Source organism: Pseudonaja textilis, chromosome 2 (assembly GCF_049901715.1).
Source record: "Pseudonaja textilis isolate UNSWEBS1 chromosome 2, rPseTex1.2, whole genome shotgun sequence".
NCBI classification, from domain to species: Eukaryota; Metazoa; Chordata; class Lepidosauria; order Squamata; family Elapidae; genus Pseudonaja; species Pseudonaja textilis.
In genome coordinates this window covers 138,864,938-138,880,412 of record NC_141991.1, presented here as the reverse complement: position 1 = coordinate 138,880,412, position 15,475 = coordinate 138,864,938, and the positions used below count along the sequence as shown (strand labels likewise).

The 15,475-nt window shown below is 40.4% G+C and overlaps 1 protein-coding gene across 2 annotated transcripts; it reads left to right on the top strand.

The window, feature by feature from the left end:
* Positions 1–5,593: 5,593 nt before the first annotated feature.
* On the top strand, positions 5,594–13,800 carry KRT18 (keratin 18). Of its 2 annotated transcripts, XM_087925483.1 has the most exons (8): positions 5,624–5,861; positions 5,892–6,138; positions 9,969–10,051; positions 10,566–10,722; positions 10,909–11,073; positions 11,221–11,346; positions 12,042–12,265; positions 13,552–13,800. In XM_087925483.1, exons 1-8 carry the CDS (start codon positions 5,686–5,688, stop codon positions 13,667–13,669), a joined length of 1,296 nt encoding a protein of 431 aa, XP_087781609.1. In that variant the 5' UTR covers positions 5,624–5,685; the 3' UTR covers positions 13,670–13,800. The 2 variants fall into 2 exon arrangements, with proteins under 2 accessions (XP_026569478.1, XP_087781609.1); XM_026713693.2 differs by having other exon boundaries at positions 5,594–6,138.
* Positions 13,801–15,475: the final 1,675 nt, after the last annotated feature.

Genomic DNA, 15,475 nt, shown 5'->3' with positions numbered 1-15,475 from the left:
ACACTATAACATATATTATTACATGCACACAGAGAGAGAGAATGTTGAGAGAGGCTAAAATTATGAAATTAAAAATGAATCATAAAAATCATGGTCATGACAATAGGAATTGAGTGAAGTTGTACATTGTAGTAAATGTTCCCCATATGATTTAAAAAAATCTATTCTGATCAATATTAGAAGGCTTTTGTAGGAGAATTTTTTTTCTTTTTTGGTTTATTTTAGGAACAATAATTGTTCTCTAGGCATTCAAAAAACAAACTTTATTGACACCACATGGGTAAAGAGACAGCATTTTTATGTACTTCATAAGGCACTAACTAGTACAATAATTACTGAAATATTCCCTTTGCACATCCAGAGCCATTTCCGTTTATTCTTTGATTATTCATTGTCCATTAACAGGATTTCAGCCCTCAGGTCCCTGAAGTCCATATCTTGCTTTCCCTGGACAAGGGCCAAAATGACAGGTCTGCAGCTGAAACTAATTTTTTGTCCTTCTTTGTTTGTAATAGTAGAGGCTGAAGCTGGAATCTTCTGCATGTAAAAATTCTCCTCTGGACACTAGAGGAGCAAAAAGTTAAGCGTCTATTCTGCCGAGACTGAATAGAAGAACTGGAGACAGTGGCCTGGAAGGGGTATGTCTTCAGTTTTTCTATTCAGTCTATAGCCAAACAGAGCATGAATCCTGTCGAAACCATTCTGGAGAAGCAGATCTGGTCTTATGGACTTGGGGTAAACAATTGGGGCGGGGGGCTCTCTCACATCACTCTTCCTTCTCCAACAAGGTTGCCCCTGATGAGGAAAAAAAATATATCCTGGCCTTCTCTTGCTTTTACAAGCCAGCAGATAAAACTTTCCACAGCACAGAAATAAAAAGCATTATTTGCTACAGTTAGCAAACCATCTCTTAAATATGCCAAATGTGCTCTCTCCCTTTAATGTCCATTATCCAAATAGTGATATTAAAAACAGATGGAGAATAGGATGAAGTAGATTTTATACTTGCAGAGCAGTGGTGGGATTCAAATTTTGTTACTACTGGTTCTGTGGGCGTGGCTTGGTAGGTATGGAGTGGCTTGGTGGGCGTGGCTTGGTGGGTGTGGCAGGGAAAGGATACTGCAAAATCCCATTCCCTCCCCACCCCACTAACCTGCTTTCCAGCTCCGTTCTCCTGTGCAGGGCAACAAAAGAAAACCCAGCCAATCAGCCGGGACTCAGGAGGCAGGGAATAGATGGGGGCGGGGCCAGTCAGAGGTAGTATTTGCCGGTTCTCTGAACTACTCAAAATTTCCGCTACCGGTTCTCCAGAACTGCTCAGAACCTGCTGGATACCACCTCTGTTGCAGGGTCAATAAGCATCAAGCAGACCCAATCGTGTTTCGGTAATGATAGCTTACTCAAAACATTAAAAATAGGTCCCAAAATGCTTTTTCAAGAGGCAACTGGACTTTCTTGTTTTTCTTTGAAGATGAGAAGCGAAACATTTTCAAAGAAAAACAGAGCCAAAGAAACTTCTTAGATGAGAAGCGAAAATCTTCAAAGCAAAACAAGGAACTCCGGTTGCTCTTCAAAAATCACTTTTGGGACAACCTGGATGATTGAGAATCTCCACAGATATTAAAAATAGGGATATTTTGGTTTCACCAGGCAGGGGAAAAAATAATTTTGCTGGGTTTTTCTGGTAGGTAAACTGCTCAGATCAGGGCACACTCTCTGACTCAGAAACTGGTCAATAGTTTCGGAGGCAATTAGAGAGGTCTCTCTGGTCACTGGCTTAATCTCTGCTGGAATCTGTAACTAAAATATTGGCTGTCACAAAAACCACCCATTCCGGTTGGTAGCTGACGTGTCATTATGAAAGAGCTAAGGTGCTTATTCCAGAAAGAAGGGAGATTATTTTCAGTAAACGGTAACAGCAAAAGACCGCAATGTATAGTTTGCTTGATTATCCATAATGGTAATTACTGAAATTCACTAGAGGGGGAAAAGAAAAGCACAGGAAAGGGAATGCAATCTTTGAAATATATCTCCAGATTAAGTGTTAATTATGCCATTTTTCTGCCTCAGAGACAGAATTCCATTTGTAATTCTTTTCCTTCCATTCTTCCCATACAACAGGGTCCACTGAAGAGAAGATGAAAGAGTCATTATCAACACTTAATTGTATTTTAATTATATATTTCCCACAGACTGTAATGAAAACAGTTCTTATTAAAGACTATTTAACCAGCAATATACCTAAGTATGTTTTCAATGCATTGTTACTGAGTTAGCAAAAATATAAATGACCATAGGATAAGCCAGTCTATCAACTACTGGTGTCCAAATCAACCTAATACTTATTTAAAGTATTTTGCTCAACAACGTGACTCATTTGATTATGTACTTAGGGGACAAAAGCAGATTTAAAAAAAAAAAGTAAACAAGAGCAGAGAAATACAGCAGCTATACAGAAATAAAACACTGAAATGCAATTCAGAAGTATTTACATTAAAGGCCCACTAAAAATGGGCCTTTGGGCCTCACATCTATCTAAATAACATGATTTTGTAGATAGTCCTTGACTTTGTTTAATGTTTGTTTAATGATGGTTCAAAGTTACAATGGCCTCAGAAAAAGTGACTTAAGTTATGACCCATCCTCAAAGTTATGACCATTGCACTAGTCCCCATGGTCACAATTGCTATTTGGGCGCTTAGTAACTGGCTCACATTTATGAGAGCTTCTGGGTCTTGTGGTCATGTGATTGTGATCTGCCACCTTCTCAGGCAGCTTCTGGCAAGCAAAGCCAACTCAGGAAGCAGGGTTCGCTTAACAACCATGTGATTCATTTAAAGACCATTTCATTTGCTTAATGACTGCAGTATTTGTTAATGACCACAGTAAAATGATTATAAGTTCAGGTGCAGTCATGTGATAGCTTGGTTAAATACCACACAACCACACCCAAATTTCTGGTCCCAGTTGTGCTCATACTATCAAAGACTACTTGTGCTGTAATGTTAAAGAAATTTTGACTACATCCCTTGAAAATTCACTTGCTTGCCCACCCTGGGTAAGGAACTCAAAGAATGTTTTTTAAGTGGGAATAACCCTATATAAATTCAAAGAGTAAATCTTCTATTCTGGAATCTGAGTGAAAGATGTAAATGGGGGTGGGAATGATGATGATGATGATGATGATAATAATAATAATAATAATAATAATAATAATAATAATAATAATAATAATAATAATGCAAGAGGAAAAGAAGTATTAATAATGATAGCAATACTGTAGTAGTTATTATTAAGGAACCAGCCAAGAACTTTGGACTAACCAGGGTTAGTCCAAAATACTTTGCTATGTGTAGTTCAGGCTCACTTCCATTAATCTCCACGTATAAAAAGCCAGCCACATTATATGGGCACAATAAGCAGAAAATTCCACAAGAGCCTCTCTCCACTCCAGGAAGAAAAATGCAGAAAGTAACAATGATGCAAACAACTAACACATCCCAGCCTTTTCAGAACAATGATCATCCCTTATCTTAGGACAGTTATCTCAGAATACTTAATAACAGAGTGGCCTGGTTGTATCCTAATAAACGAACCCTTTGAATGGTCCAAACTATAAGTAGTTGCTTCCCTGCATACAGTAACAGCAAACCAGGTTTCCTGTATGGGGATGATACATGTAAGTTTTGTTTCTGGTTTTCCATGGCTGCCTAAATTGAAAAGGAAGACCTTTGCAAAATAAGATTGGAAAAGGGTGGAATAACCAGGATCCCACTATACTGTGAAACCCTCTTCGTCTTAACCAAAAAGATTCTTTGTATTGACACTTGAAAAGCACACCAACATATAAGAACATGGGAGGAAGGGATAAAACATCCAACCACGCATCCCCCAACTCAAAATATAATATCCACGAGCAAGTGAATACCTGCATTAAACTCCTATTCTATTTATAACACCGCACTTCATAAGGCTTACATTGTAAAGATAGAGAAGCTTAAAGCTCAGGATTTTCAGCCTTTTAAATGCTCACTTCCATGAAAGACTGTTATTAATCCATGGATCTCATAAATGGATTCTCCATACTAACCAGCTTAAGTCAATTTTGCAACAGGTTGCTGGAGCTATAACTGAAGAACGTGTTGTCATTCACCAGTGATGTTTATTTTTACTTATAATTCACTGTAAATAACACCTGCAATAACACACAATAGCACCTCATATATTTTTTCTTAGTAAAGTTGGTAACCTTACGTTCAGTCCTTGCTATCTAGCTACTTGTATACTTCTGTGTATACAGAATATTAAAAGGAATTGCTTCGTGCCTCAGGCACAATCCTGGATTTATTGTATCGTGATCCTTTAACTGATCATCCAAAGTAAATTTTACGTCTCAGATTATTTCCCAACAATTCTAAACACAGTTTTCTTACTTCTAATCTTTTCTTATCTAAGGGCTAGACAAGATGGTATTCCTAGTGCAGGGGTCCCCAAACTTGGCAACTTTAAGACTTGTAGACTTCAACTCCCAGAATTCTCCAGCCAGCATAGCTTATACAGTGACCACCTTACAATTCTTGTATACAGACTGTGTAACTCAGCGTGGGAAGATATACCATGGAATAAACTAGCTTGAAATGGAACTCATGGAAGATGTGAGAACCGAACCCAAAAGAAAAATGAACCTATGTATGCACATACTTTAAAACTACAATTTTTTAGATGAAAAGTGATAGTTTTTGAAGGGAAATTGAATAGAAATTCATTTCATATCAAGATCCTACACCTTCGTGTTTAGAATAGCACCTCACAAAATCCAGCACCCTGAAGTTATGAAATAAAAAATTATCATAGCGGTGCTGATAAACCTGGGTCACTTCAATGCCTTCCTTTCCCCAATCCACATCAAGGATGTTTACAGCAACTCTGGATCAAACATACTGGCAGTGAAATGGCACTCTTTTTGTTGCCACCGCGGATCAACCATGCTTCCAAAAGTACAGGCAGTGACTTGCTTGGGTTTACTCCCCCTACAATCTTGGTTTACTGGGGAAGATTCAATTCTACTCAGATCTCAGTGTGCCCCGAACAGAATAGAATTCTTTATTGGCCAAGTGAGATTGGACACACAACTATATAGCACAGAGGACTCCAAACTTGGCAACTTTAAAGACTTGGGGACTTCAACCCAGAATTTCCCAGCCATCCATGTGGACTTGTCCCCAAATTTTCATGTTGCCAAGGTTGGACACCTCTTCCCCCTCCTCTCCGTTATATAGCATGCCCTCTCAAGCTCTAGTAACCCATTCCGATCACCTATGAAATGTCTGCAGAGCTGTTAAACAATGGTGCAGTTAGGCGCGGACAGGGCGTCGTCTTCACCTTCCGTGAAGCCGATTTACCTCGCAGCCACAGAAGGGAGGAGTTAGGACCCACCCAGGCCCCCTTGGCCGCCCAAGCTCCCCCAGTTCCTTCGGCGGCTTTTCCAAAAGGGAGAAGCGTCGAGCCGCAAATCCGAGAAAGTAAGTTTGTAGAGCTCAGCGTTTGGGATTGGCCACAAGTGGGAGAGGTGGGTCCGGTTGGGCCCGCCCCTGCTCCTGGCTATAAAAGCCAGAAGTAGGCTGTGCTTTGCAACTTCTCACATCCCTTCGTTTGTCTTTGCTGCTCCTTGCCTTCGCAGGTACCATGAGTTTCTCTAAGTCCACCGTTTACTCCACCTCCTTTAGGCCACTCAAGTTTGGTACCGGGGGCAGCGCGGCCAGCGTTTATGCTGGAGCCGGGGGCTCCGGCTCGAGAATTTCTGTCTCCAGAGTCTCCAGCCTGGGCTCGAGCTACGGAGGGGGCTTTGGAGCAAGCTCGAGCTACGGAGGGGGCTTTGGAGCAAGCTCGGCCTACGGAGGGGGCTACGGAGGGATGAGCAGCAGCCTCCACCTCTCCGGTTCTGGGGTGGTCCAGAACGAGAAGGAAACCATGCAAGACCTGAACGACCGTCTGGCCAGTTACCTGGACAAGGTGCGCAGCCTGGAAGCCGATAATCGGAAGCTGGAGATCCAGATCAGAGAATACACCGAAAAGAAAGGGCCCAGCACCCGAGACTGGGGCCGTTATTTCGATATCATCGACGATTTGAAGAACCAGGTGAGAAAAACCTCTGGGGGGGGGGCGAGAGACACTGAGGTGTAATAGGCACTTTAACTCTGAATAGTAGGGTGATTTCAGAGGCCCTCCTAATAGAAAGTGAAACTTTCTGAAATTGGGAGCACTATCTTTTTGCTCACTTTCACGCCCTTGTTCTGACTTGGGACACTTTTTCTCCTGGCCCCTTTAAGTGCAAATTTTGCACGTATTATATTTTTTATCAAGAGTAACACAATAAGGAAAGCAAAGATAAAGGGAGTATGGATAAGAATCCAACATGAAAGTGGGGCAGTCTCCCTGAAAAATGATTCTGGGGATACAACTTTTTGCCTCCCTAATTGCCTTACCTGATAAGCAGTCGCTCATAGTTCAGCAGCTTGCCTCCTCAGGTTAATGGTTTACTAAAACCTAATGCAGCTTTACCTAGCTATGGGCACCAATGTAGGAGGCACCTCCCATGTTTGCCTTTTGAAGTTTGAATGGAGCCAAAAGTTCAGACCCGTGTAGAATTTACCTGCATACCTGAGGAGTAGTGGAGTTTCTCTTGAAGAAATAGGGGGGGGGGGATTATAGCAGAGATTGGTTTTCTTCCATAAAAGAAAGATGCAATAAGTGAAGTTCTGATAAATCGGCTCATTTTATTATGTTTTGTGGTTGCAAAGAAATATTCAATGTACTTTATATTGGGAAATATTAAATACAGCATCCAGCAACCCTTTGCAACAAGGAACCTACTATGCAATTAATATCTCTTGGCTGTTTCAGAGGTATCTATTTTGCTGCCCTTGTGAAAAAAAGCTTTCACCTTTTCATCTCTTATCTAGCATTTTATTTTCTTCAGTCGTGCCTCATTTTTTAATTTTATATTTATTAAATTGATTGGCTGCCCATCTTGTTCCAGGGTAACTTTTGCGATATGTCCTTTTGGGCTGAAGATCTAAGGAATAGAACCAGTTGCTTTGATGTACCCACCCATTTACAGTTCCACAATGCCTCTAATATAGAACTTCTCTAGAGCATTGTAGAGGAATGAAAAAGTTTGACTCTATTTTCAGAAAGTCAAAACAAACAGGCCAACTTAAACCTGGGATAGATCTTGAACAGGTAAAGAGAGTTCCCTGCCTTCAGGTAAAGAGTTAAAATTCCTGCAGCTTAATGCTGAGCAGGAAGAAATAAGCCAACCTGGGAAAGAAATACACATTTCTCATGCAAATGTAGTAATGGAAGAGAACAACTGACTCCAATTTGGTGATTGTGAGACTTGTAGTGTAATACCCCTGAAGAGCGCAGCAGGCTGGGAAGGGCTGGGCTACGGTGGTTTTGAAAAAGAGGAAGTTCAGCTTACAGGAATGCTCCAAATGGTGGTTTCCTAACAGAGTTCAAAAGAGCTTTGTCAAAGACCTGAGTAGATTAAAGGATTTTTTTTCCCCTTATGAATCATTTTTATGTATGTATAAAATCATTTAGCAAACAAAGGGAATAAAGATAACGGTAAAAGCTTTAGCACCTGTTCAGGTCAAATATATGGCACAGGAAGCAAAAGAATGATTAGAGGGTGTGGTGCAACTGTAGAAAGTTAGAAAGAATACAAAAATGTCCTGGGGGAAACAGATTCGTTTTCTTTCCTTTTTTTTCTTTTCCTTCTGAGAAGCATTTTCAGAACAGCTTCTAATTCCTACCTGCCCTGTTCTTTTTTTTAAGCAACACCTGACACCATATCAAAGCCAGGCATAGCCACTTTATGCATGGGGGCCTTTTTTTTTTTTTGAGTGAAGTCCATTCTATAACACCTGGCAGATTTGTTACCAGGAAAGAGCAGAATTAAGCTCTTTGTAGGTTATACCTCAAGGTATGGTTGCCTGGCATATACCCAATTCTCCAGAGAACCCTTATTTTGTCTGCTAGAATCAATAGGTTTCTTAAAAGCCATGGCTGGTGGCTTTTAAATGGCTTTTCCCATGAATATATGGGAAAGAGTACTAGTTCCCCCCTTTAAAAAAAAATCCTTAGATTCCACCTCTTTTGTAGTTTCCAAGATTATATGATATGTTGCCCATCAATTAATTAGAAGTTAAGGAAGGATCATGACTATGTTAGGCCTGCTGAATCAAATCAAAGCTTGGCCATGGCCTTTGTAACCAGTTTTCTCTCTCCATTCCAGCCAGATATCTGTAAGAATTCCTTAAAGGAACATGAAGACAATAGCACTGTTTCTACTAGGTTGTTTTAAGCAATCTGACTTTTCCTGTATACTTCAGGGCAAGTCGGCTATAAATCAAAACGGGCTAGGCCTATTTATCTTTTTTTCCACATCCCTTCTCTCTCCCTAATCAATTGGCAATAGAAAATCAGTTTTCACTGGGAGGTACAAATAAGAAAACAGCTTGGTTACCTGGCTCATTGGAAATTCAGGTTCGGACACCCGACTGTTAGGGTTCTTTACTGAGATTATAATCTTGTGGGTAGTTTTCCTGAGCCCTGACGAACTTTGGGGGCTCATGGCTGCACTTCTACATATTTAGAGGCAGGTTGCTGTAAATATCAGGATTCCTTCATCTTTAATAGCTGCCGAAATTTAGTCTTTCCATTCAGCTGTTTAAGGCACAAGAGCCCTGTTAGCTTCTGAATGTCCTTACTTTATTCAAGGAGGTCTGTGGCTATAAAATTAACTCTATGTGGAAGTTCCCATAAGGGACACTGGCAAATGCTGTAAACAAACTTTGAATTAAGGTCTTCCAAATTCTTGACAGAAGGAAGGACACGCATCTAGAATTTGTGACTTGGATATTCTGGGTTCCATCCGTGGAAGGCTTGCCTATTCACAAAATGGCCATCATCGCAGAATCAATTCCAAAGCAACAAATTACTTAAGGCAGAGAGCCCATGTGCATCTCTTTGGGACCTTAAGGGTTTGCCTTATATTATTGCTGCTAAGGAATAACTGCTAAATTGGACAGTTCTGCCAACAGCAAAAAAAAGGAGGGCTAGGCTGAAGTGTCTCACAATGTCAGCTTCTAATCCCAGAAAAATTATTAATGCTTGACATCCATGAGAAGAACAAGGGGGTGAAAATGCATTTCTAAAGGAATGATCTCCTCATAGCTGAATAATATTGTCCCTCTACTCCTCGAAAAGCAGCTGTAGAGCCCAGCAAAATTAGTGAGTTTGAAAACTTTACATAATGGAATGCAATATTTCCCTGGTCTGCTCAAAGTAATTTAATTTACAGATTTGTTGCAATATTGCCTGGAAATAGAACTTCTGGTTTCTGGGTGCTTAAGCGTGTCTTGGAGACACAGATTAGGAAAAGTAAAGGCACCTGAGAAGCCGCTTGATCAAAGCAGGCAGTTTCTCCTTTAAGAATCCTGGTCTCCCTGTTGCCTTGGGAACTGGGAAGGTGAGTTGCACCTGGGATGGCTTAAGCAAACAATGGAAACTCTGTAGACTGGCTGAAAACCTGTAGGTTCAGATTGCACCAGCCTTCCCTAAATAAAATAATAATTAAAAACAAACAAAGAGGAAGTTTCAGGTCTGGTTACTATAAAGCCTGGAAAGTAGTGTCTGGATATTTTAATTCTTCCACTCCATCGGGGAATCTCAGTCCAAGAGTGTATGGAGAAACCAGGTTTAGCAACTGCTATAGAAACTGCTTTTTGTAGCATCTGGATGGGCACAAATCTCAGTCCATTGAGTGTGTGGTGGGAGAAGCTTTTTCTGTGGCTTTCTGCCAGTTAATTTATGCTGTTACAGGTGCCATGCCAGAGTGCCCTTTTTTTTGGATTGGCAATTCAAGTATTTATGAATCCTCCATGTGTGTCTCCTCTCTTCAGATCTATGATCAGTCTGTAGAAAATGCTCGCGTTGTCCTGCAGATTGATAACGCTCGTTTGGCTGCTGATGACTTCCGTGTCAAGTGAGTATTTTCATCCCAGTTCACTAACTGGCTCTGGAATCCTGTCTAGCAGCCAGGCCATGGAACACAACCCAAGCGTTAATAGGCAAAGCCGGGTTAGGCAATCTAATGTTCTTCCAGCTAGTTTGGATTACAACTCAAGTTTAAAGGAATAAGGAAAGCTTTTAGAAAAAGAAGGGCTAATACAAATTAAAAACTATATTTATATATCATGAAAGGGATTATAAATGATTAAAGTCAACAGCTCTTGAATTCTACATATTTTCCTCCTATCCTTAGCTTGTATTTATTTTGATGTTGCTAATTTATTTTGACATTACTAATATGGTAGATGGGCAAGAGCACAAAAGACTAAATCAATCTTATTCAAGTATTCCCTAGCTGGGATATAGCTTCCATAAAGCTCTGGTTTTTTCTCAGTAACCCATTGTCATCAGCATAATACCCAACAACACTTTTGCTTCACAAACCCAATTACTGTGGGAAGCTAATCCTGCCTTTTTCCGCTGCCCAGGTTTGAGGCTGAACTGGCTATTCGCCAGTCAGTGGAGAGTGACATCATTGGCCTCCGCAAAGTCATTGATGACACCAACATGTGCCGCCTGCAGTTGGAGGGTGAGATCGAGGCCCTCAAGGAAGAGCTGATCTTTATGAAGAAGAACCACCAAGATGTAAGTCTTTATTGGCACTGAGCAGTGAACTCTAGAAAATATAGTGCCAGTAGTTTAAAGGGAAGGGAGTTAGTTACTGCCTATGGTGGAAGAGAGCTTGACAATCAATCATGGATAGCCATCATTCCAGGATATCTTTTCAACTCTTAAGTTAACCCCAAATGCTCCTATTTTTGCATCTTTTAGGAAGTCACCAGCTTGGAGGCCCAGATTGCCAACTCTGGTCTGACCGTGGAAGTTGATGCTCCCAAAACACAGGATCTGGCCAAGATAATGGCAGAGATCCGTGCGCAGTATGATACCTTGGCTCAGAAGAATCTTGAGGATTTGGACAAGTACTGGAGCCAGCAGGTACGTAGAAGAGTACTTCCTGGCTTTCTCCTAAAACAGACAGATCCATGCTGACCTCTTTAACTCCTTATGTACCCCACAAAATGAATTGCCAAGAGAGAGAGATTCAGGTGGTAATGTAATCTGCTTTGACATTTTGTCCTCTAGATCACAGAGAGTACCGTCATCATCAACCAAAATACCCAAGAAATTGAAACGGCTCGTACCACCATTACGGATTTGCGACGCACAGTCCAAACTTTGGAAATTGAGCTAGAATCTATGCGCAATGTGGTATGTTGGCAGGAGCTTCCATGGAAATCAGTCTTTTGGTGTTGTCTTTTGCAGGGGTTTGGGGTATACAACTTCCATTATCATCAGCTGGTATGGATCTAAGGTGTGTTGCCTTAGATAATGGTTGTCTTCCAGCAGCCCTTGACAATACTAAGATGGAGGTGGTTATTTTATGGGAATGAAGAAAAGGCATGATTAAGGGCCTTGTTAGGGTTCACACATTATGCCATACTGTGATTTGTTTCAAACATAGTTAATCAAATTAGTTGCAGTTAGATGGACATATTTAATCAGTTAAATCAAACAAACCAAGGGCTCAGTGTGTTGTGCAAACAAAATTACAAAGTCTTAATTTTGGCTTCTCATGTTTCCAACACTGAAACCAATTTTAAAATGAGACTGAGTCTTGGTCAGAAACTGTTTTGTTCAATGACCAAAAAGCTGCTGCAGAACCAATATGCAACACCAAGTGAATTAGATTTGGATTGGGAAAGAAGGCAAGCAAATGTAGAATTATTCCACAAGAGATCAGGGTTGGGTGATCCTGGATTCATGAATGAAGCAAAACTATTCACATAGGGAGGTAATGAGGAATATTGCAATATGGAAATGCTACCTCAGACCAGAATGAGTTTTGGCTTAGCAAACCCCTGATCGTGATTCCTTCTTCTTTTGTCATCCCCTCCCCCCTACAGAAAGCCAGTCTGGAGGCCAACCTGCATGAAGTGGAGTCTCGTTATGCAATGCAAATAGAACATCTGAACGGAATCCTGCTGCGGACAGAAGCTGAACTGGCACAGCTAAGGAATGACCTCCAGCGCCAGGCAGATGACTATCAGGCTCTGTTGAACATCAAAGACAAGCTGGAAACAGAGATTGCTACCTATAGGCATCTGCTGGAGGGCGGAGAGGAATTGAAGTAAGCCTGCCCCCTTTTATAGACTCTTCGAGACTAGAATAGATAAAGAGATTGAGCTGTGTGCTTTGATCTGTATAAGTTCACCCTGGAGGCTTTGATTGTGCCATTCCTTATCATGGGTCATATAGACTTCGGGAGCCAAACACAAATCAGCCAGAGTAATCCTTCAGCTTTCATATTCTAAGACCCACCAGTCACTTTTACCAAACAACCTCCGATATGCTGGGGTAGAAATAAAGCCATTTTTTTCTATGAAGGATGGTTATGCTTATAGGTATTCAGTTTTTAAGACTAAAAAATTCATTGACATATTCTGTGCCTACTTAGATTAATTTCGAGTTTAAGTAACGTGTAGAATTGCTGACCTAGATTGCCCTTACACCCGTGTGTATCCATCTCTTTATCAAACTTGTGAAAGGAAATATGACACACAGCTGAATTGAATTGAAATGTTTCAGTATAGTAGCCCGAGTTCTATTAAATTCTAACTAATATCCTTAAGAAACTAATTCAGCAGAAATGTTAGGAATATTTAAAAGTAGCTATGGAGAAGCTGTCTCTGATGTCCAGGTCATTTTTTTTTAAATATTATAGTCCAGTGTTTCTCAAGCTCAGCAACTTTTAAGATATGTGTTCCAGAACTCCCAGGCCAGACAGATCTTAAAGTTGTCGTGACTAAGAAATAATGTATGGCCTGTAACAGTAGATTTGGCTTTGGAATACGGATCCTTTACATGCCAAAACCAGTCACACCTGGTCCTGAAAAGAACAAATTAATATTTACAGTGCTCAGTATTACATGGAAAGTAGAGCAGCCTTAGTAACCTGACACCTAACTGGGTGTGTAATTTTGTAATGTTGCTTTTTTGCAACCTGCTCTAACTTGATGCTTTCCAAGTACCTTGAGGTTATAATTATCACTTATTCTTACATGCCTGGTAGGGAATATTATCTTAGGACAGAGGTCTCCATACTTGGCAACTTGAAGACTTGTGGACTTCAAGTCCCAGAATTCTCCAGCCAGCATAGCTGGCTGAGGAATTCTAGGAGCTGAAGTCCACGAGTCTTCAAGTTGCCAAGTTTGAGGACTCTTGACTTAGGATAATGTACTTTAACATTCTAGAATATATACAGGGATTTATCCAAGAGAATCCAATCATTTCTTGCCCACACTATGCAGCTTGGAACTTATCAAGCTAGACCAGTAACATATGTGAGATAATTACGTTCCAATATCAAATGTAGAAAGGGACTTTTGTTCATTACCCAAATCTTTCTTCCTTCAGCCTGAAAGATGCTTTACTGGAAAGCACCATGCAAGTGTCCCAGAAGATTCACTCCACCAAAATTGTGGATGGCAAAGTGGTGTCGGAGACCAGCGAAACTAAAACGTTGAAGCGTTGATGATCTCCTGGTGTGGCAGACCTCCTGGTGCAGCTTCAGTGGCATCGTTTAATTTTGAAGTGGGAGGTTACTGAGAAAGGGGTTGGGTTGATTCATTGTACAATTCAATAAAGCAGTGTTGCCTGAAAGCAGTACTATGCTGTACCTGTGCCATTATTGTGAGAAATTCCCCAGAGTCAAAGCATTGAGAGTTGTTCTCTGGTGATGTTTAATATCCAAGGGTTTCTGTGTTTGGGAAGCACTTTTTCATATTGATTTATGAAATAATGCTAACCTATGGTTCGGATAGGCTACTCTAATTGGGTTCACACTTTAAGCTAGGCCTGTCAAACTGGTGGCCCCGATACGTCACACACAAGCCATGCCCACCCCGGCTCCACAAAAGCAAAAAAACCATTATGATACGACACGATCTGGCCCATGACACAATCGAGGTTGACACCTTTGCCCTTAAGCCAAACCCAAGAAGTACTTTATGGTGTAGTGTGTCCTATGAACCTGAACATTTCAACTCTCTGCCAGGGAACCACCTGCCTTGTTTAATATACAGTGTAAACTTGGACAGTGCAAACAATTTAATCTCACTTCTGCAGTCACATGAGAAGAGTTGTGCCTAAAATCATCCAACACTCCCCTACAGAGGCATATTCCTTGTGTGTCCAATCACACTTGGCCAATAAGTAACACTAATTCTATAGATGCATATTGGAGAAATCCTGAGGAAGTCTATAGTGATACACAAGAACCTCGGTTCCTCACACCAAAGATGTCATTACTGCCATTATCTTTCTACTAGTGTTGGGTATAATTTCTCCATTTTTCCATGATTGGTAGGCATTCCATGCAGTTACAGAGATTCATCTAGTCTAGTTATTCACCAGTGATGTATAATTGGGAATTATTTACTCCATTTTTTTCTGCACACACTCCTAGCTATCTGGTTTTTCACATGGCATTCTTGCATCTAAAGTTACATATTCATGTCCCTAACCTACATTCTATTGTGTTGGTGTATTTGTTTAACCATTAATACGTTAAACAACCAGAGGATAGTACATGTCCTTGTCTCACTTCCTATTCCATGCTTACCCATTCACCTGCAGGGAAGTGTCTCCAACTATGCAAACTTTTAATTAAAGCATACAAAAAAAATTGTTTTTGTCAAATGTTGTCTTGTTCATTTTTTATTGTTGGTTTAACTTAAAAAAATTCCCAACTCTTAAAAACTACTGATACCAAAATTGCAGAAACTGCTCAAGCCCATGCATCAAATAATGACTCCAATAAATAGTTTAATGTACATAGTTTTAGATAATTGATATTCCTCTTGTAATATTTCAGAAATCAGAAGCGTTGTATATGTCTGTGGATGGTTGTGTCTCCAAATCTGCAAGATAACAGAGGAACAAACCTAGCTCCATCCACTCTTTCTGCAAGTATGTTGATATTAGGCACCCATTCAAATGGGTGGTCTTCAGATCAGGACAATATCCCCACTATTTTCAGATTTTGACACCACACCTTCATGAATCTTTGTATTTTGACTATTCATATTTTTTCACACTTCATGGAAGGTTTTAGGAATGTTTCTGTCTATGCATAAAAATGTACTTAGATGAAACTGCTCTAACTAAAAAAGATTCCTAGGGCCCACTTAGTTATATACAGATCCAATCTAAATAAAAAAAATGGGATAATTACTGTTTACAAAGCCATCTGTATCTACTGTGTTTCTCACAAAATAAGGCCGGGCCTTTTTTTTTTTTTGGACCCCTGAAAAAACGGATAGGCCGTCTTTTTGAGAGT